Source organism: Podarcis liolepis (assembly GCF_965112155.1).
Source record: "Podarcis liolepis genome assembly, chromosome: 15".
In the NCBI taxonomy this organism is placed as follows: Eukaryota; Metazoa; Chordata; class Lepidosauria; order Squamata; family Lacertidae; genus Podarcis; species Podarcis liolepis.
In genome coordinates, this window is record NC_139566.1 from 28705968 (window position 1) to 28726267 (window position 20300).

The window sequence follows — 20300 nt, forward strand, 5'->3', positions numbered from 1 at the left end:
GGTGGTGTTGGAGTACAAGATCCCTAAGTCCAGAGCATGGGAGTGGATGGAGTGGGCCGCATCTGCCCATTTCAAGCCCTGGTGGTAATTTAGGCTGTGTGCACACCATACATCTAAAGCATGACTCCCCCAAAGAATCTTGGGAACTATAGTTTACTCCTCATAGAACTATAATTCCCAACGCCCTTAAAGTGTGACTCCTGGGATTCTTTTTGAGGGGTGGGGATCATGTGCTTTAAATGTCTAGTATGCCAACAGCATTAGTGCCTCTCTACTGAACTAGCCGCAACAGCGAGACCCAGCAGCCCGCCATCTCAAAGGCCCCTGCAAAATAGAACTCCTCCTCCTCCTCCTTGATCTGGTTAGGGCCATCCCCACCCCCTATCACAGAAACACTTTGCACTTGCACAGCTTTCGCCAGAGCTTTTATTTGCATTTCAGAAACTGGATGCATGCAATAGGCTCTGCTAAAAAGAACCATCAAAAGGAAGGTGGGGGGGGGGGAGAGGAAGGAAGAGGTGGTGGTAGTGATTGCCAGCAAACACAAGGGGGCAGCAGGTCCACCAGGTGGCTGTGCAGGAAGGAGCAGACTAGGCAAAGGTGGAGCCGTTCCAACCCACGTTAGCGGCGTTCATGTCACAGTAGTTGATGTAGACTCTACAAAAGAAGCAAAACAGCAAAAATCAGCCCAAGAGAGCACCAGCGTTACACGTGGCTCCCACACCTGCCCAGGTAAGGCAGGGATGGGGAACGTGTACCTATTGAGATGCTAGGACTCAAGTGTGGTCACGAAGCAGGAGTAATGGGAGCTGGAGTTAAGCAACACATGTTCCCCCATCTTTGCTGGAGGAGAATCCTAACACTGCAAGAAATGACTCTTAGTTCCTGACAGTCTTGCTTCTCTTTCATCATGGGACCTCTGCACTGCTTTTGATGAACATAGGAAGCTGCTCGATGAGGCAGACCATTGGCTCCAGCTAGCTTATTAGTTTGGTGGGCAAGCAGTGGCTCTCCTGGGTTTCAGCAAGCAGTCTTTTTCAGCCTAACTTGGAGACGCTCCTGCATGCAAATGTTCTCCAGCTGAGCTACAGTCCACCTCCCTATGGTATTTTACTGCTATGGAGAACCTAATACAGTTGGATGGTGCCTTGTACAGTGGTACCTCGGATTACAGACGCTTCAGGTTACAGACTCCGCTAACCCAGAAATAGTATCTCGGGTTAAGAACTTTGCTTCAGGATGAGAACAGAAATCGTGCTCTGGCGGCACGGCGGCGGCAGGAGGCCCCATTAGCTAAAGTGGTACCCCAGGTTAAGAACAGTTTCAGGTTAAGAACGGACCTCCAGAACGAATTAAGTTCTTAATCCAACATACCACTGTACGCCTCTTTCTGGAAACTCCTGGAGCCAAGCTGGTGCCAAACGTATTGCTGTTTTCCTTTAGACCACATCAGCAAGGTCTTCTTGTCTGGGCAGCCCAAGACCTCAACACACACTGCCCAGGCGTGTTCCCTGGGGAGGTCACTTCTGTGCTGCTGACATGGTCCTTCCTGCTCTTTTATGAGATGCAAGTGCTTTTTTAGAAATGTGGTTCCCAGACATGTGTTCAGCAGTGACCTGGGGTGCTTGGCTTTTAGCCTTCAGACAATAACACCCTGCAATTCAACAAAGATGCTCCCTTCCCAGCCAGCACGGGCTCTCGGCTTGTAGCTCACCTGTCTGCAGGTATGTGCAGGTGCTTGGTCAGCAGCTCACACAGCAGCTTCGTGTAGGCCTTATTCTGCGGCCCGCCAATCTTGCCGATGCTGTGGAGGCTGCAGAGGGCACAGGGATCAGAGGAGCCTCCGAAGGACATCATCTGGTCAGCCACGATGTGGATGGCGATGTACTGCGGAGGGAGGCAGCAAACGAAATACTTTTATGGCTGCGCCTGGTGGTTGAGGTTTTGGAGCAGGAATTGTTCATACAAATCTTTAAAGTTTTTTTTTTTTTTAAGTGGCACCTAGCGGTGCAGCAATAAACTGCTAACACGTTTGCAAAGCTAAAGCAGTTTACGGTATTGAAATGCCTGCCTCGCAGGGGGTTGGGCTGGATGGCCTGGGGGGGGGGTCTCTTCCAAATCTACAATTCTCCGAGTCTGCGTGTGTTTCCGCGCGCCCACCCTTTCTGCAAACTCGCTTCTCCCGCTAACCGGGAGCTTCCTCCGCCCCAGAAATCTCTGCAAAGGGCCCTCCCTGGCCCAGATTCAGGCGCCCAACCCGGCTTCCCAGCCGCCTTGTTGCTGCCACCGGCAGATGAAGAGCTGGTTGATTGAAAAGGAGGGCAGGCGGGACTCTCCCGGTTTGGAGATCAGATGTGGAAAGAAGCCCCTGAGCGCGCGCAGAGTGCCACTCCTTCCCAACCCCCTCTCACCTGGGCTGGCTTGCCGGTCGCCTTGGCTAGCTGCTGGGTGAGCTCTCCGAGGAGGCTCTCGGGCACGGCGTCCCGGCTCACGTTGGTGTTGACCACGAACATGGGCATCTTGGCTGCTTATGCGTCTTGCTGGCTACAAACTGCGTGCAAAATGGGAGCTGCCTCCCCGCTTTGTAGGGCTGCGCCCGAGAGCGCGCCGGGAACTCCTCCCTCCCCCGCGCTCTTAAAGGGGCCGCAGCTGCAGCAGGCGGGAGGGGGGCAGCAAGTGCAGCCCTGATCGAGTCCCCTCCCGGGGGGGGGGGAGAGGGGCTGCCTAACGGGACCGAGCTTGGCTGGTGCTCCGTTTCTGGAGCTGCTGTGAAGGGCAGGGCGCGAGGATGCGGCTGGCGGACTGCGGGGCAGGATGGTGGCGTGGGGTGGGGGGCGCCTGTGCCAGGCTGCACGTACCCAATGCCCGCCTGGGCGAGCCACGTGCTCGGTGCCCTCCAGGCGGGCTGGGCTGGGCGAGGCGGAGGGAGGCCCGGCGCTGCTTTCAGAGAGGAGCAATGGTTGCTGATCTGCTCTCTCTCCTTCACCTCGGTGGCTTTCCCGGTGATGCAGAATATGAAATCGACGTCAGAAGGCACTCCCCTTGCAATAGGGTGCCTGCACGTGGGATCTGCCAAGCCGTGTCCTTTCATAGAATAGTAGAGTTGGAAGGGATCCTGTCCAACCTCCTGCAATGCAGGAATTATACAGTTGTCCCATACAGGAGGCGAACCTGCAACCTTGGCATTATCAGCCCCACACACTAACCAACTGAGCTATCCAGCATGCATTGATCCTTGCCCTGTTTTAGGACACTTCATTCTGTCTGTCCCTCTCCTACCCTGTTTTCCCTTTCCAGCTGTCAGTCTGCATTTCCGGGCTGCTGAACTTCTTGAGACCACATTCATTGGGGGGGGGGTTGTTTGTTTGTTTTGTGTGGGGGATGTACTTCTGCAAACCTTGAGGTGCCCCTAGGCCTGCTGGTTACCCAATGTGGTGTAGTGGTTAAGAGCGGTAGACTCGTAATCTGGTGAAGTGGGTTCGCTTCCCTGCTCCTCCACCTGCAGCTGCTGGGTGACCTTGGGCTAGTCACACTTCTCTGAAGTCTCTCAGCCCCACTCACCTCACAGAGTGTTTGTTGTGGGGAAGGGAAAGGAGAATGTTAGCCGCTTTGAGACTCCTTCGGGTAGTGATAAAGTGGGATATCAAATCCAAACTCTTCTTCTTCCCTCTGGTGCACAAATGTTGCCATTTTCATGACCAGGGAGGGGGTGAGAATCGTAAACCGCACTGAAATCCAAAAAGGATGAAGGATAGGGTTGAAAAAGAAAGAAAAAGAACGACTCTGACTGGCAAATCATAGGGTATTCTAAACAGAAACCTGGAAATGGGTGTCAGACTTGCTTGTAGTACAGGAGACCAACTTTAAGGTGAAACACGTTTCCTTTCTCCTTATGAAAATGCTGTATCACGGAGTCAGAGAATTGGGATCCCAAGGGTCATCTAATTCCAGCCCCCTGCAATGTAGTAATGCCTTGCCCAACATGGGGCTCAAACCCACGGCCCTGAGATTAAGAGGCTCATGTTCTACCGACTGAGCTATCTCAGCTGTATGGAGTACATTGCTCCCTCTTTCCCCACTCTCAATATTTACTGAATGAGCCAACAGCCTGTTTAGGTAGGGGAGACCCCCCTCCCCCATCCAACTGCAAATACAAGATACCAAAATTCCCCAAAGAATGCGGTGCTTCATCAGGATAGTTAAAAATCAGCCCACCCCATACAAGTAAAGGTAAAGGGACCCCTGACCAGTTGCAGGCAACTCTGCGGTTGCGGCGCTCATCTTGCTTTACTGGCCAAGGAAGCTGGCGTACAGCTTCTGGGTCATGTGGCCAGCATGACCAAGCCGCTTCTGGCGAACCAGAGCAGCGCATGGAAACGCCGTTTACCTTCCTGCCGGAGTGGTACCTATTTATCTACTTGCACTTTGACGTGCTTTCGAACTGCTAGGTTGGCAGGAGCAGGGACCGAGCAACGGGAGCTCACCCCGTCATGGGGATTCGAACCGCCAACCTTCCGATCGGTTTAACCCACAGTGCCACCCACGTCCCCTACCCCATGCACATGTTGTTGTTGTTGTTTAGTCGTTTAGTCGTGTCCGACTCTTCGTGACCCCATGGACCAGAGCACGCCAGGCACTTCTGTCCTCCACTGCCTCCCGCAGTTTGATCAAACTCATGCTGGTAGCTTCAAGAACACCATCCAACCATCTCATTCTCTGTCGTCCCCTTCTCCTTGTGCCCTCCATCTTTCCCAACATCAGGGTCTTTTCCAGGGAGTCTTCTCTTCTCATGAGGTGGCCAAAGTATTGGAGCCTCAGCTTCACGATCTGTCCTTCCAGTGAGCACTCAGGGCTGATTTCCTTCAGAATGGAGAGGTTTGATCTTCTTGCAGTCCATGGGACTCTCAAGAGTCTCCTCCAGCACCATAATTCAAAAGCATCAATTCTTCGGCGATCAGCCTTCTTTATGGGCCAGCTCTCACTTCCATACATCACTACTGGGAAAACCATGGCTTTTACTATACGGACGTTTGTTGGCAAGGTGATGTCTCTGCTTTTTAAGATGCTGTCTAGGTTTGCCATCGCCTTTCTCTCAAGGAGCAGGCGTCTTTTAATTTCGTGACTGCTGTCACCATCTGCACTGATCATGGAGCCCAAGAAAGTAAAATCTCTCACTGCCTCCATTTCTTCCCCTTCTATTTGCCAGGAGGTGATGGGACCAGTGGCCATGATCTTCGTTTTTTTGATGTTGAGCTTCAGACCATATTTTGCGCTCTCCTCTTTCACCCTCATTAAAAGGTTCTTTAATTCCTCTTCACTTTCTGCATAAAGACCCCATGCACATACTGTGCCACAAAAACAGTAGCCAAGGAAGCAGCAGCACCCATCCTATTTGGTACACGGTCTCCTGCTCTCGCTTACGAAGAAGGCCCCAGAGGCTTGGAGGAGGGAGGGGGATTCCAGGCATATTTTTATGTATCTCACTGGCTTCTGCTTTTGGATGAGGCAGATTGAAGGCGACACTCCACATTCTGTTTTAAAAATAATAATGGCACAGGGTAATCCTGATTTTCTGCATGAGAAAGCAAAACCCAAAGGAGAGTCTGATGTCAAAACCAACAAGCACCAAATCCACCAGGCATTGTGTTGTCTGGCTGAAGAATCTGCTACCCAACACCCACACTGTTCTCTCTGTTGTATCCTGATGGAATTTGACTTCAGATGAGAAATATGACCAGCTGATAAACAAAGCAACAACTTGCAATCAAATGGGTATGATTCAAAAGGAGACCCAAGTTGCAGGTTGCTATGCCGGGCCCATTGGGAGGGGTGGGGGGAATAAAAAAATAAACTGTAGGAGGTACCGTATTTTTTGCTCTATAAGACTCACCTTTTACATCCTAAACAGTAAGGGGAAATGTGTGTGCGTCTTATGGAGCAAATGCAGGCTGCGTAGCTATCCCAGAAGCCAGAACAGCAAGAAGGATTGCTGCTTTCACTGCGCAGCGATCCCTCTTGCTGTTCTGGCTTCTGAGATTCAGAATATATTTTTTCTTGTTTTCCTCTTCCAAAAACTATGTGCGTCTTGTGGTCTGGTGCGTCTTATAGAGCGAAAAATATGGTACCTTTCTCAATTAAAAGCGCACAAATAATTGAGCAAGCTTTCAACCTCCCCAGAGGTCTTCTGAAGATTAGATGTCCCTGGAATTGCAAGACCCCAGCCTGCACTTTGAAGGAAGAGGCATTGTGCAGATGGGGACAGATTCTTTAGCTATTTAGTAAGTGAATAAATGAATAGACTAATGTAAAAGGAGAAATGGATGGGGAGGGAAAAGGAAAAAATAACTCGGCCATCAGCTCTTATGTCATGTAAAATATCTGACTAGCTTTGGGAACTGAGAGATCAGATCCTTTGGAGGAAGAGAGAAACACTTTGGGGGTGTATAATTAGTCCGTATACCTACAGAAAATGAGATTCAATGGGAGTGAGCAAGAAAGGTGTGGTCAATGGTGCTGTTTACTTTTTACGAGGGAGCGATAGTGAGAGATTGAGTTTATCTCCAACTGGATTTCCACCCACCTCTGGTTATTGCCTTCCCAGATGCCCCACCTACATTGTACAGGACCAAACCTGGCATCAGTTTCCAGCTGCATAAAGAGCCTAAATATACAGGAGGGTGACCCTGCTGGGTGTGTGTCTGGGGTGGTCATTGAGCGGCTGATGGTTAGGTTCCGTGAGCTTCCTTGCTGGGAACAAGAGGGATGCGGGTGGCGCTATGGTCTAAATCACTGAGCCTCTTGGGCTTGCTGATCAGAAGGTCGGTGGTTTAAATTCCCTAGATGGAGTGGGCTTCCATTGCTCTGTCTTAGCTCCTGCCAACCTAGCAGTTCGAAAGCACGCCAGTGCAAGTAGATAAATAGGTACCGCTGCGGTGGGAAGGTAAACAACATTTCTGTGCGCTCTGGTTTCTGTCCCAGTGTTCAGTTGCACCAAAAGCGGTTTAGTCCTGCTGGCCACATGACCTGGAAAGCTGTGAACAAACAGCATCTCCCTAGGCCTGAAAGCGAGATGGGTGCCACAACTCCATAGACACCTTTGACAGGACTTAACCGTCATGGGGTCCTTTACCTTTACCTTTTATTGGGAACAACCTTATTGCCAAGGTCTTTCTGACCGATCTCAGGTATTACCAGGGACTCTTATGCAGGAATGTCAGATAGGCATAGGGAGCCATGCATGCCTGATTTGGATAATAATAATAATAATAATAATAATAATAATAATAATAATAATTTATTTGTACCCAGCCCATCTGACTGGGTTGCCCCAGCCACTCTGGGTGGCTTCCAGCACATATAAAGACATAGTAAAACATTAAATCTGCCTTCAGATGCCTCCTAAAAGATATATAATGACTCATCTCCTTGACATCTGGTGGGAGGGCATTCCACAGGGTGGGTGCCACTACCAAGAAGGGCCTCTGTCTGGTGGAGGCAGGAAAGACACAACTGTGAAGGGACACTTAGGAGTCTTTATTCCCCTCCATTTGTTCCTGGGCATGCAATGCTTGCATTCAGCACCTCTTAAATTTGGTGCCAACACACTGAAGGCCCTGCTTGGATCAGCCATTTTCTGGAGTTCCCTCTGAGTCCAGCTGAAAGCGGAGCTTGGAGTCATCACCACTGAACAGCTAAGTCGCAACGTATGGTGAGCAATAGCATGATGCCATTTTTTTTTTTTTGCCCCCAGCCTCTGGCGCTACAGAGAGTTCTAAGAAGCCTTTGCAGAAATAATCATTGTTTATTTCATTTATACCTCACTCTTATACACCTTCTGCATTCAAAGCAACATACAGCAGAAGTAAACATTACAAAACTCAGAATCGAATATAGCCACAACTATGGGGGCGCCAGATGACACTGAATGAGATAGGCCTCCTCCACAGAGAGTGCAAGGAGTGAGGAATCTATGGCTCTCCAGCCATGGTTGGACTCCAGATCCCAGCCAGCATGTCCAATGAGCAGGAATGACTACAGCTACAGTTTCCTCCCCACTACACTAAACCGTGGTTTGTTTAACAAACCATGGGTTAACAAGTCATCCCAACGGTAGAAGAATGGCAGATGAAGATGATGGAGTTTATGAAGCTGGCTGATCTCACCGGGAGAATCCGCGACCAGAAAGAAGAGGAACATCAAGAAGACTGGAAGAAATTTAAAGACTATTTGAATAAATATTGTAATATTAAAGCTATGTAACCACTTGAAAGAAACAATTAGGCCTAGGATTAAACTGAATTCAATTTATAAATAAGAAAATGTACGATAAGGAAAGTTATGTAATATGATTAGGACTGATCTGGTTTTTTGAAACACTGATATTGGAAACTGCTACATATAATTACAAAGAAATTCGGATGGAAGAGATTTGAGGAAGTCAAATACTATGTTTATGAAGGTGGATGGTACTTAATTTTAATTAAGTGGTAATATGCTGTATGTATCTTTTCTTTTTTCTCTTTTTCTTTTATTCTTTGTTTTTATTATTGTTAATCTTTTTTTTTTACTATGTTTATCTACTGAAAATAATAAATATTATTTGAAAAACAAAAAACAAGTCAACCCACAGAAAATTAAGCAAGCTGTTGCCTCATTCTCCCAATATTTGACTTGTTTTTCAGTTGCTTTTGCCTTTTTGGTTTGGTGAGGGTTTTTTTGTCAAGGGTTCAAGCAAACCATGGTTAAAGACACGTTAGACATAACACCAAACCAAGGTTCATAAGCCAACAACAAACCATGGCTTCAGATTGCAATTTGTTGGGAGTAAACAAACCATAGATAACCTGTCTCTCATGGGAAACAGGATGTAAACTGGAAACAGGATGTAAACTGGTGAAATGTCCCATCTTGGCTGAAAGCCACGGGCAGGCTGTTGTTTTCTTTGCATGGGGCAGAGCTAGTGACTCTTCACCCTCCTCTCTCCTCTGCTCCAGAGCTGGAGATTCTGCAAATGGGGTGCTAGAGCCTGGTGCAGAAGATGGTTTCCTGAGGAACTTTATTTTCAGCAGGAAAAACTTGTTTCTTTCCATAATTCAGCTTATTAAACTCTGCTGTAATTTCCATGATAGATTTCCCTTTTGTTTCTGGGAGGAACAAGAAGATGAAAATGCCTGAGGCTGTAAGGATGCCCATGAAGATCAGGAAGCAGAAGGGGCCGAGATATTCCTGGAAAGAGAAGGGAAGGGAAAGGTTAAGGAAGCTCGCGTTGCATTCTCAAAACCCTCCTTGCAAACACTTGGCATCATACAGAGGAGGATCTCGTCCACCAATCAGGTACTCCGGCCCATACAGGACACCTGTAATTTTTTGGGGAAGTAAACACCCCATTTTTCACTTTCAAGCAATTGCGTGCAAAATCACCCATGTCCTCATCATGGCCTTAAGTGTCCGATGTCCCGCGGCAGGGTTGATTGTGTGGGACTTGGCGGGTTGCCTGTGGCCCGTGCGCTGCCTCACCACAATGAACGGAAAGATCATCCCGAGCAGGAAGAGACCCATCCAGTTGATGAACCCCACGATCACAAAGGCCGACGGGCGGAAGGTCTGGTTGAAGATCTCAACCATCACGGCAATGGTGGCTCCAGCTGGGGAAGGCAGAGAAAAAGCTAAACAAACAACAACGCGCAGTGGGCCCAATTCTTTGCAGCTGGTCTGCTTCAGACATTATGCGGGGAGAAGAATGATACAGTGGTACCTCAGGTCAAGGGGACGCGGGTGGCGCTGTGGGTAAAACCTCAGTGCCTAGGACTTGCCGACTGTATGGTCGGCAGTTCGAATCCCCACGGCGGGGTGAGCTCCCATCTTTCGGTCCCAGCTCCTGCCCACCTAGCAGTTCGAAAGCACCCTTAAGTGCAAGTAGATAAATAGGTACCGCTTTATAGCGGGAAGGTAAACGGCGTTTCCGTGTGCTGTGCTGGTCTGGCTCGCCAGATGCAGCTTGTCACACTGGCCACGTGACCCGGAAGTGTCTGCGGACAGCGCTGGCTCCCGGCCTCTAGAGTGAGATGAGCGCACAACCCTAGAGTCTGTCAAGACTGGCCCGTACGGGCAGGGGTACCTTTACCTTTACCTTACCTCAGGTTACATACGCTTCAGGTTACAGACTCCGCTAACCCAGAAATAGTACCTCAGGTTAAGAACTTTGCTTCAGGATGAGAACAGAAATCGTGCTTCGGCGGCGCGGCAGCAGCAGGAGGCCCCATTAACTAAAGTGGTGCTTCGGGTTAAGAACAGTTTCAGGTTAAGAACGGACCTCCAGAACGAATTAAGTACTTCACCCGAGGTACCACTGTAGAATCAGAACTAATTTGATGCTCTGTCTCTTGAGACCAGGGCCCTGCGGGATCTGATCTCTTTCCGCAGGGCCTGTAAAACAGAGTTGTTCCACCTGGCCTTTGGCTTAGAATCAGTTTGATTCCCTCCCCCTCTTTCTTTTTCCTTTCTCCTCCTATGAAGAGATTGCTCCCTAATTGTTTTAATGTTGTATCTTAATCTTTTAAATTGTATTTTAATCAACTTGTTTTTATTATTGGTTGTTAGCCACCCTGAGCCCGGTCTTGGCTGGGGAGGGCGGGGTATAAATATTATTATTATTATTAATCTAGTGCAACCCTTTGCAGTACATGAATCTTTTCCCCAGTGTGGTGCTCTAACTCAAGACCCTGAGATTAAGAGCCTTATGCTCTACCAACTGAGATGTCCGCTTCAATACCTCGGTGTGCCTGCAACCTCACCCACCCCGACCAGGCCCTCTGGGGGTGGATGAGTGGCTGCTTTGCCAGAGGCCAGTGTGGGCTGGGTGCCACCAACCGCCTCTGCACCACCCACTCAGCACCCACAGGTGTCAGGATTGGCAGAGACCTGACCAGATGCCTGGACATGCCTCATCGCAACCTCTCAACAGCAGGTGCTGAGTTGGAAGGATTTGGCCTAGTAGGAGCTGGATGTTCCCACACCTGCATATGGATCTGGGCCTGGTTGGACACGCCCCAGTAAGTAAAAAAGGTTAGTCCAGTCAGAGGCGACTATGGGGTGCAGCGCTCATCTCTGCTTTCAGGCCAAGAGAGCCGGCGTTTGTCCACAGACAGCTTTCCGGGTCATGTGGCCAGCAGGACTAAACCACTTCTGGTGCAATGGAGCACTGTGATAGAAAGCAGAGCGCACGGAAACGCCGTTTACCTTCCCGCCGCAGTGGTACCTATTTATCTACTTGCACTGGTGTGCTTTCAAACTACTAGGTTGGCAGGAGCTGGGACAGAGCAATGGGAGCTCACTCCGTTGCGGGGATTCGAACCGCCGACCTTCCAATCGGCAAGCCCAAGAGGCTCAGTGGTTTAGACCATAGCCCCACCCGCTGTCCCACAAACAACCAGTGCACACTGCAGTACAGAAGTGGCAAGGCCATGCGTGTGGACCATGCATTTGAGAGCCTTGCTCCCTTCCCTCCTTGCCTGCCAGGCTCCCCCAGGCTCCATCCATCGCCCTCCTAGCAGGCTGCTTGCGTCCCTTCCTGGATGGGGCTGCCAGGGACCTTTCCCCCACCCTCGCCCCCGGAGGTACTCACAAGGCCCAATCCCATAGAACAGCACAAAGAGGAAGATGAGGACCACACTGAAGTGGTGCATCCAGAAGAAACGGTGCTGGGAAGAGAAGAAAAGGGTCCTCTAAGCGGGAGTGGAAGGATCCAATGCTTCCTGTTGCAAAGGCAAGCAGAGGAGAATTGGGGGTGCCCAAGTGGGCTCCTGGGGGTGCCAGTCCCTTGAGGGCCAGGGACAGAGAGGGTTGTCTTAAGGAGGCTTCTGAACTGTGTCTATTATTATTATTATTATTATTATTATTATTATTATTATTATTTATATACCTATACCCAGGGGCTCTCTAGGTGGTTTACAGAATAAAATCAAGATATAAAACCACAAAATACATAATAAAAAAATAAAAACAACAACCCAATAGCCCCCCCCCACAAAAAAAACACATTTTAAAAGGGCATAGGATGTCAATCCGATCAACCAAAGGCCTGGTTTAAAAGAAACGTTTTTGCCTGGCGCCTAAAGGTGTACAATAAAGGCACCAGGCGAACTTCCCTGGGGAGAGCTTTCCACAGATGGGGAGCCACTGCAGAGAAGGCCCTGTTCTCGTGTTGCCACCTTCCGGACCTCTCGAGGAGGAGGCACACGAAGAAGGCCTCAGAAGATGATCTCAGGGTCCGGGTAGGTTCATAAGGAAAGAGGCGGTCTTTGAGGTATTGCGGTCTTGAACCATTTAAGGTTTTATATGTCAAAAGCAGCACTTTGAATTGGGCCTGGAAACTAAATGGTAGCCAGTGCAGTTGTACCAGGATTGGTGTAATATGCTCAAACTGTCTTACTCCAGTGAGCAACATGGCTGCTGAATTCTGCACCCGCTGAAGTTTCCAAACCGTCTACAGAGGCAGCCCTATGTATAACGCATGTGTTATGTACTAAGCATGGATCCTAGAACAATAGGCAAGTAGGATCCTAGAATGCAACAACTGATTGGCTTGCAGGAGAAGACCAATCAGGCTACAGCAGGAAGTTAATCAGCCTATTAGGCTGGTAGGATCCTAGAATGCAACAACTGATTGGCCTGCAGGAAACGACCAATCAGGCTCCAGGAGGGAAGCAGAATCAGCCAATCAGACGGGACTCATTGTGTAAATAATGTATATAAAAGCCTGATGTTTGGGGGGTAAATCAATCACTGTTTTACAAGCTGCAATAAAGAGCATGAAATCACTCCAGGACTCCGAGTATATTTCAGCATGGCAGTAATCTAACCCAACAGCTCTTTCCCCTTTCACTCCACTGCTGCCCCACATCACAGAGGACCCCCAACCGCCTTACCTGGAGCGAGAGGGTCAGGGTGAGCAAAGCCAGGACCAGGACCATCGCAGCGTAGCCCCCCCAGAGCAGAAGCTTCCGTCCAAAGCGCTCAATGAGGGAACTCTGGAAGGCAGCAAAAGGAGGGGAACCTCAGACATCCTGCCAGGAGGACAGGGGCTGGGGAAGTACATGAGGGGCTCTCCCCATTTTGGGAGCACCGGATGTGCCGCCCCCCCCCTTGAACTTACGCACAGGATGGACGAGAGGCACTCACACATCCCCACGCCCAGAGCGATGTACGGAACGAGCTCCTCTTCAAACCTGGCTGTGCGGAAGACTTCAAAGGAGTAGAAATAGATCTGGAAAAGGCAGGAGGAAGATGAGGAGACGTGGGGCTAGTTTGCAGGAGACGTTTTTGCCTGCAGAGCTCCACGTGTGCAGAGGCTCCCTGCCTGCCCCCGTTCCCTTCTGTTAGAAGGCAGGTGGCCTGCGGTACACACAGCAGGGACACCTCCCTGCCTACCACAGAATCATAGAAACTGCAGAGTTGGGAAGGAACCCAAGGTTCATGTCAGGGAACTGCCATCAGCTCAGAGGCGAGAGGTGGAAGGGCAGTTGTGTTATAGGGAACCTCCGAAAATCTTGCGAAGCAGTTCCTCCTCTGGCGAGGAGGAAAGCCCCACCTCCAGTGGAGAGGAGGTGGTGGGACCAGGGGATGCTAGGGAGAGCCTGAGCAAACCGGAGAGGAGGGAAGTAGCCCTTTGCCAGTGCCCACTCTGTGCAGTAGGTTTCGGCGCAGGGAGGGGAGGAGAAGGCTGGGGGTCACACGACTGTTATGCTGGGGAAGGTACAAGAACCGGCCACTCCCAGATTCTGCTAGCGACTGAGCCAGACATGAACTTGCGATGTTCTTCACTGTAAATAGTCTGCACTAAGAATAAAGCCTGGAAAAGACAGGTCGGAGTCTTGCCTGTTTGCTCTCAAGCAACCACACCATCACCTAACAGTTCATCTAGTCCAACCCCCTGCAATACAGAGACCACATACCCCTCCCTCCAGAGAACTGGCGTGGGGCTTTGGATATGGCCTTGTTGTTGTTGTTTTCAGGCAACAGCTCCTAGGCACTCACATCTGCCCCAGATTTCTCTCATAGAATCATAGACTCCTAGAACTGGAGAGTCCTCTAGTCCAGCCTCCTGCCAATGCAGGGATCTTTTGCCCAACGTGGCTCTCGAACCCATGACCCTGAAATTAAAAGTCTCGCGCTCTACTGACTGAGCTATCAAGGAAGCCTCCAGGAAGAAAGGTCTCCAGCCAGAAGGATACAGAGAATGCATAACCACTGCTGCTCGTGTGCAAATGACTCAAAGCAGGAGGCGGATGGGATCGAGGCCCCTCAAATCACTTGGCTGGCCTTTTGTTCTCTGCACCTTGACTGGTGTGTGTGTGTGTATGTTGGAGGGGGACAGGGGCATCTTTTGCTCTGTCTCAGGCGGCAAAATATATTGGGCCCACCCTGCGTGAGCTGACCTGTCTGCTGAGTCTGCAGACACAGGGCGGATTGACACTCGTGGTTTATGACGTTAGGAAAGGGTTAAGAAAACGCTTCAAAATGTAAGGGTCATATTAAAGGTAAAGGGATCCCTGACCATTAGGTCCAGTTGTGGACGACTCTGAGGTTGCGGCGCTCATCTCGCTTTACTGGCCGAGGGAGCCGGCATACAGCTTCCGGGTCATGTGCACAGCATGACTAAGCCGCTTCTGCCGAACCAGAGCAGCGCACCTTCCCACCGGAGCGGTACCTATTTATCTACTTGCACTTTGACGTGCTTTCGAACTGCTAGGTTGGCAGGAGCAGGGACTGAGCAACGGGAGCTCACCCCGCCGCGGGGATTCAAACCGCCAACCTTCTGGTTGGCAAGTCCTAAGCTCTGTGGTTTAACCCACAGCGCCACCCACGTCCCTTAAGGGTCATCTTAGTCATGCGTTATTAAAATGTGACAGCAGAGGGTACTGCAGAGCTACTAACAACGGTATCTTAAACCAGGTGGACCTTTTGGAAAAGAAACTGCCATTTTAGAACAGTATTTCTAATATTTTTCTAATTACATTTTACAGGTGAGTGTAGATCCAGCCACAGACTGGCCATGGCTGGGTTGGGCCGCAGCAACCCTTCTGCTCCCCACCAGGGAGCAAGTAGACTCTCTTTTGCTGGTGCCTGTGGTTCTCCAGATGTCCCTGGACTACAAGTCCCATCATCCTTGTCCTGCTGGGTGCAGAGGCTGATGGGAGTTGGAGTCCAGCAGCACCTGGAGAAGAGCCACCATAGCTGTTCCCTGTTGTAAAGTTTGCTTGATCCAAAAGGCTGTGTGACTCCCCTGGAAGCCTCCGCGTCCCCCAGGAAGCAATGACTCAACTGCGTTGATGCCGCAGAGCTGCAAGGTGGTCATGACTGTGATCATCACGTAGAGCTGCCAGCGGAAGGAGCGGGCCTTCATCAGCTCCAGGACGCGCAGGCTCTTGGTGCTGGCCACGGCGGACTTCTCCTTCTTGAGGTCCTCAATCTCCGCTTGGTGGTCACCTTCACCCCAGAGCTGCTTGATGGCTGCGGTACGGAAGGAAGGAAGGAAGAATAGGCCTGGCTCCACCCAAAGTGTCCCTTGGATCAGCTCAAGGGGCAGATCAATCCATGACTACCAGGGCAGCTCTCTACCAGCTCCACCTGGTACGCAGGATGAGACCCTACCTGCCTGCAGACTGTCTCGCCAGAGTGGTGCATGCTCTGGTTATCGCCCGCTTGGACTACTGCAATGCGCGCTACGTGGGGCTACCTTTGAAGGTGACCCAGAAACTACAACTAATCCAGAATGCGGCACCTAGACTGGTGACTGGGAGTGGCCGCCGAGACCATATAACACTGGTCTTGAATGACCTACATTGGCTCCCAGTACGTTTCTGAGCACAATTCAAAGTGTTGGTGCTGACCTTTAGAGCCTTAAATGGCCTCGGCCCAGTAGACCTGAAGGAGCATCTCCACCCCCATCGTTCAGTCTCTTGCCTTCTGCTCTGCTCAATTCACTATGTCACAATTGCAGTGCCCTGCAGCGCCCCTTAGACTAGATGCCCAGTGCGCCAGAACCAGTCATGCTGCTCTAAATCCACCTCTGGCATTTGCGAGCCCTGCTCAAAGTCATGGGCAACCCTGGAGCCAGCCTGTCTCAGCCCTGCTGCTGCCAGCCTGCCTGCCTGCCTGATCTGTCCAGATGGCACGGGGCTCCTACCTTTCATGAAGGCTTCTTCATTGCCCTTCTGGATCAGAAGGTAGGATGGGGAGTCGGGGAAGCAAGGGAGGGTCAGTAGCTGGACCACTGCAGTGAGCCCACTGGAAGCCAGTAGCAAAGGCCACAAGAAGTCACTGCCCAACATTTCCCTGCAGAGAAGAGAAGGAGGAAGTCAGGGGGCAATGGAGTACAATGGTGTTTTTTTTTTTTGTAAGGGAATAGTTAGGGCCAGAGGCACCAGCTTGCGAGGGCGCATCTTGCCTCCCCTTCCTAAGCTGGGCAGGAGCAGTCTGGGTTGGGGGAAGAAGGTGCCAGGCCTCTGACAGGATGCTGGCACCCTCCTGCCTCCTTCCCAAAGCCAAGTGAGCTTTGGGAAGATGGCGGAAGGGCTCTTGGACCAATCGGAGCATCGCTCCTCCCTTCTTAAGCCAGGCAGAAGTTTCCCGTGCTTTGGGAAGGAGGTGCCAGGGGAACATTTAGAGGACTAGCCTAGTCCCTGTAGTCCACTGACCTCACACCACTGCAGGGGGGTGTCATCATCACAGGACAGCCCCCCCCCAACAGGAGCACAGGCCCCCGGTCCCTCCTCTGAGATCCACACATTCTTTTGAGCAGCCCAGAATTCAAAGTCCCAAACCCAAAGCATGCAGCTTTGGAACCCAAGGTTCTAATTTAAGTTCATGTGATTTTTATTCAACACAATCAAAGGCTTTCGGCCACACTGTTCTCGAGCATCTTTCAGGCAGCACAGAGGAGGGGCTGCACTTACCCCAAGCCCATCACTTGTCCCGAGACTTTCCCGAGGGTCAAGAAAACAGCCACCGTGGCATTTGTAAATCCGCGCAGCTTCTTTGGAGAGATCTCTCCCACGTATTGGGGGTGTATGTTGAAGGAAAACCCTTGGGAAAGAGTGGGGGGCATGATAGAGAAACAAAGTGAAGAAACCTGCAAAACCACCCGGTTTCACTGTCTCCAGGTTCAAGGTCAACTCAAACGAATTATTATTGGCAGCTGTTGTATCTGACAGGCATGTAGCCGGGTCACGTCTTAGCAGGTCTGCAACCTGCTCCCTGCTCCACAGCCCAGCCCAAGTGCCCTGAAGCTCATCCATCTAGGTTTCCAGGGTCAACCACCCTCGGTTGAGTTCTGCCAAATGGACCAGGTTAAGCTAAAGAGGGGATGCGGGTGGCGCTGTGGGTTAAACCACTGAGCCTAGGGCTTGCTGATCACAAGGTCGGCGGTTCGAATCCCGGCGACGGTGTGAGCTCCCGTTGCTCGGTCCCTGCTCCTGCCAACCTAGCAGTTCGAAAGCACGTCAAAGTGCAAGTAGATAGATACCTTCCAGCGGGAAGGTAAACGGCGTTTCCGTGCGCTGCTCTGGTTTGCCAGAAGCGGCTTAGTCATGCTGGCCACATGACCCAGAAGCTGTATGCCGGCTCCCTCGGCCAATAAAGCGAGATGAGTGCCGCAACCCCAGAGTCGGTCACGACTGGACCTGATGGTCAGGGGTCCCTTTACCTTTAAGCTAAAGAGACTGCAAAAATTGGGGAAGGCTGGGCAGGATTCTCTGCCTGCACAAACAATGCATTTTGACTTATAGCATCTCCAAAGGAACCAGCCCCTGCATCTCCCTCCTGCCACTGGAATTTCTGATAAGAAATGCTTTAAAGACCAATTTAAAAGACCAATGTAGTCCAGTGGTACCTGGGTTCTCAAACGCCTTGGTTCTCAAACGCCGAAAACCCGGAAGTAAGTGTTCCGGTTTTTGAACATTTTTCAGAAGCCGAATGTCCAATGTCGCTGTCGGCTATTGTTTCCGGGGTGCCTGTATCAATCAGAAGCTGTGCCTTGGTTTTCAGACATTTTGGAAGTCAAATGGACTTCCAGAACAGATTAAGTGTGGCGCTTTTGTTTTTCCTATCTATTTTGCTTTTTTGTTTTTGAGGCTTTTTTGGTTAATTTGTTTTTGTGACTGTGTGGAACCCAGTTCAGCTACTGATTGATTGATTGATTGTGTGACTGCGGAAATGGATAAAAGCCTCCCAACCAATCAATGACTATCATCAGTGCAGGTAAGATTTTTTTTTTTTAAACTTTTATCATCTACAATATTGACTTATTTATTTTATAGTACAGCGCATTGATTATTGCTTTCATTTTATGGATCAATGGTCTCGTTAGATAGTAAAATTCATGTTAAATTGCTGCTTTAGGTGTTGTTTTTAAAAGTCTGGAATGGATGAATTCGTTTTGCATTACGTTCTATGGGAAAGCACACCTTGGTTTTGGAACGCTTTGGTTTTGGAACGGACTTCTGGAAGGGATTAATTTTGCGAACCAAGGTACAACTGTGATTTAAAAAGGAGACGAGACTGATAAAGGAACGAAAACAAAATGCCCCCGGAAGGTTGTGGTGACTTTGCTGCAAGTGCCAGGACGCTTCCTTCATACCGATGCCGACTCCGTAGAGAAAGCGCCCCAGGAGGATCATCTCGAAGGACCCGGCCATCTTGCTGAAACCCATGAGCGACGCAGCCGCCAGCATGATCAAGTTGGTGAACATCTGGCATTTCTTTCTGTAATGGAAGGCGGAATCAAGGTGAGAAAGGCAGGCAGACACAGGGACCTTTTGAGACTACAATTCCCATCATCCCTGACCACTGGTCCTGTTAGCTAGGGATGATGGGAGTTGTAGTCCCAAAACAGCTGGAGGGCTGAGTTTGCCTATGCCTTCCTTAGAGCAACAGCTCAACTGCTCCCGCCAACAACAAAGGGACTTGGACTTACCTCATGGCCTGATTTGCACCTGGGATACAGGTGACTCTCAGGTGGGGGGCAAACACCTTGTGCTTATTGTTCACCCCCCCCTGGGAAAAATGGGAAAGGAGGTATCCAATTGAATGCACAGAGCTGCGCAGGAAAAAGCGGTTTTCTGCTGCTCCAGCACTGATTAAATACCAGTACTTTAATAGTGTGAAAGAGAGCAGAAGAACCTCAGCGCCAAACTGGATCCACTCTTGTCTGCGAGACGCCTCTGGACCCAACGAAGATAGCACCAGTTTTTTCAATTATAAAACTGACGCCACACGAAGCTACCTCGGAGCTATAGATTATTAAAATTAAACGTGGAGGTAGCTGGAAAATATAATTTTAGGCAAGCACGGTTACAAAGAAAGATGTTTAAAGAGAAAGGGGGTAAATCACCATGTGGTGATTTACAAAAGTTGCGACCAGAAGCCTTGCAGCGAATACAGGATAGAGAGAAACAGCATATTAAAAAGCACAAAGTACTACCTCTGAGATTTTGATACGAAAAGAAGAGAGAGGAGAGGAACGAGAGGAACGAGAGGCTGGAACGCGAAAGGAAAGACGAGGGGGTTTGCTATATATGATTTTATTTTGGAGTTGTCTGTTGTAAAGAATGTACATTATTGTGAATAAAACAATAAAGAAACAAAGTAGTAGAAGAAGAATATATGTATTATGAAACTATTGTATCTTTTTGTAATGTGTTTTTTAAAAAACTGTTGACTGTTTTCTTTTTGGAATCAATAAAGCACACACACACACACACACACACACACAGTGTGTGTATATGAAGTTATGAGACTTCCGTTGAAATCTACAATTTGATGCAGTGAATAGTATACCTTATTTATTCAAAAGTACAGCTGGTTACGTCTTGTGTGTTTATTGAGGACAGCGACAACAGGAAATGTGTGCTTGTTTTGCCTTTTCTAGGACTGAGAATAAGAGGCATCTCTTTGACTCAGACCGTCCCGCACCAACTTCCAGGGCATTGGCCTGGTGGGCTTGAACCCTATGTCATAGATTTAGATGTGCACGGAAGCCACAAATCATAGAATCATAGAATTGGAAGAGACCACAAGGGCCATCGAGTCCAACCCCCTGCCAAGCAGGAAACACCATCAGAGCACTCCTGACATATGGTTGTCAAGCCTCTGCTTAAAGACCTCCAAAGAAGGAGACTCCACCACACTCCTTGGCAGCAAATTCCACTGTCGAACAGCTCTTACTGTCAGGAAGTTCTTCCTAATGTTTAGGTGGAATCTTCTTCTTTCTTGTAGTTTGGATCCATTGCTCCGTGTCCGCT

The 20300-nt window shown here is 49.8% G+C and overlaps 2 protein-coding genes across 2 annotated transcripts in view; both read right to left on the reverse strand.

The window, feature by feature from the left end:
* Positions 1 to 408: 408 nt before the first annotated feature.
* Positions 409 to 2604, reverse strand: MIF (macrophage migration inhibitory factor). The gene is made up of 3 exons (XM_083478966.1): positions 2412 to 2604; positions 1715 to 1887; positions 409 to 657 (listed from the first exon to the last, which is right to left on the reverse strand). The coding sequence occupies exons 1-3, from the start codon at positions 2517 to 2519 to the stop codon at positions 591 to 593; spliced, it is 348 nt and encodes a 115-aa protein (XP_083335092.1). The 5' UTR covers positions 2520 to 2604; the 3' UTR covers positions 409 to 590.
* Positions 2605 to 7781: 5177 nt separating this feature from the next.
* The window catches only part of LOC310693850 (uncharacterized protein), a 33595-nt gene continuing 21076 nt past the window's right edge, over positions 7782 to 20300 (reverse strand). Inside the window, exons 16-24 of the mRNA XM_083476236.1 lie at positions 18638 to 18762; positions 16956 to 17085; positions 16187 to 16335; positions 15323 to 15510; positions 13154 to 13264; positions 12927 to 13028; positions 11624 to 11699; positions 9517 to 9644; positions 7782 to 9225 (exon numbers count right to left, since the gene is read on the reverse strand). Coding sequence (XP_083332362.1) covers positions 9019 to 9225; positions 9517 to 9644; positions 11624 to 11699; positions 12927 to 13028; positions 13154 to 13264; positions 15323 to 15510; positions 16187 to 16335; positions 16956 to 17085; positions 18638 to 18762 — 1216 coding nt within the window. The 3' untranslated portion in view covers positions 7782 to 9018. The remainder of the gene's footprint in view (positions 9226 to 9516; positions 9645 to 11623; positions 11700 to 12926; positions 13029 to 13153; positions 13265 to 15322; positions 15511 to 16186; positions 16336 to 16955; positions 17086 to 18637; positions 18763 to 20300) is intronic.

What these genes read in the sequence shown, in the direction of transcription:
- MIF (XM_083478966.1), bottom strand. Translation starts at nt 2,519, where the DNA reads ATGCCCATGTTCGTGGTCAACACCAACGTGAGCCGGGACGCCGTGCCC. An exon ending in CGACCGGCAAGCCAGCCCAG is followed by an intron (nt 1,888 to 2,411) that starts GTGAGAGGGGGT and finishes CTCCCTCCGCAG; the next exon opens with TACATCGCCATCCACATCGT. An exon ending in CTGCACATACCTGCAGACAG is followed by an intron (nt 658 to 1,714) that starts GTGAGCTACAAG and finishes CTTCTTTTGTAG; the next exon opens with AGTCTACATCAACTACTGTG.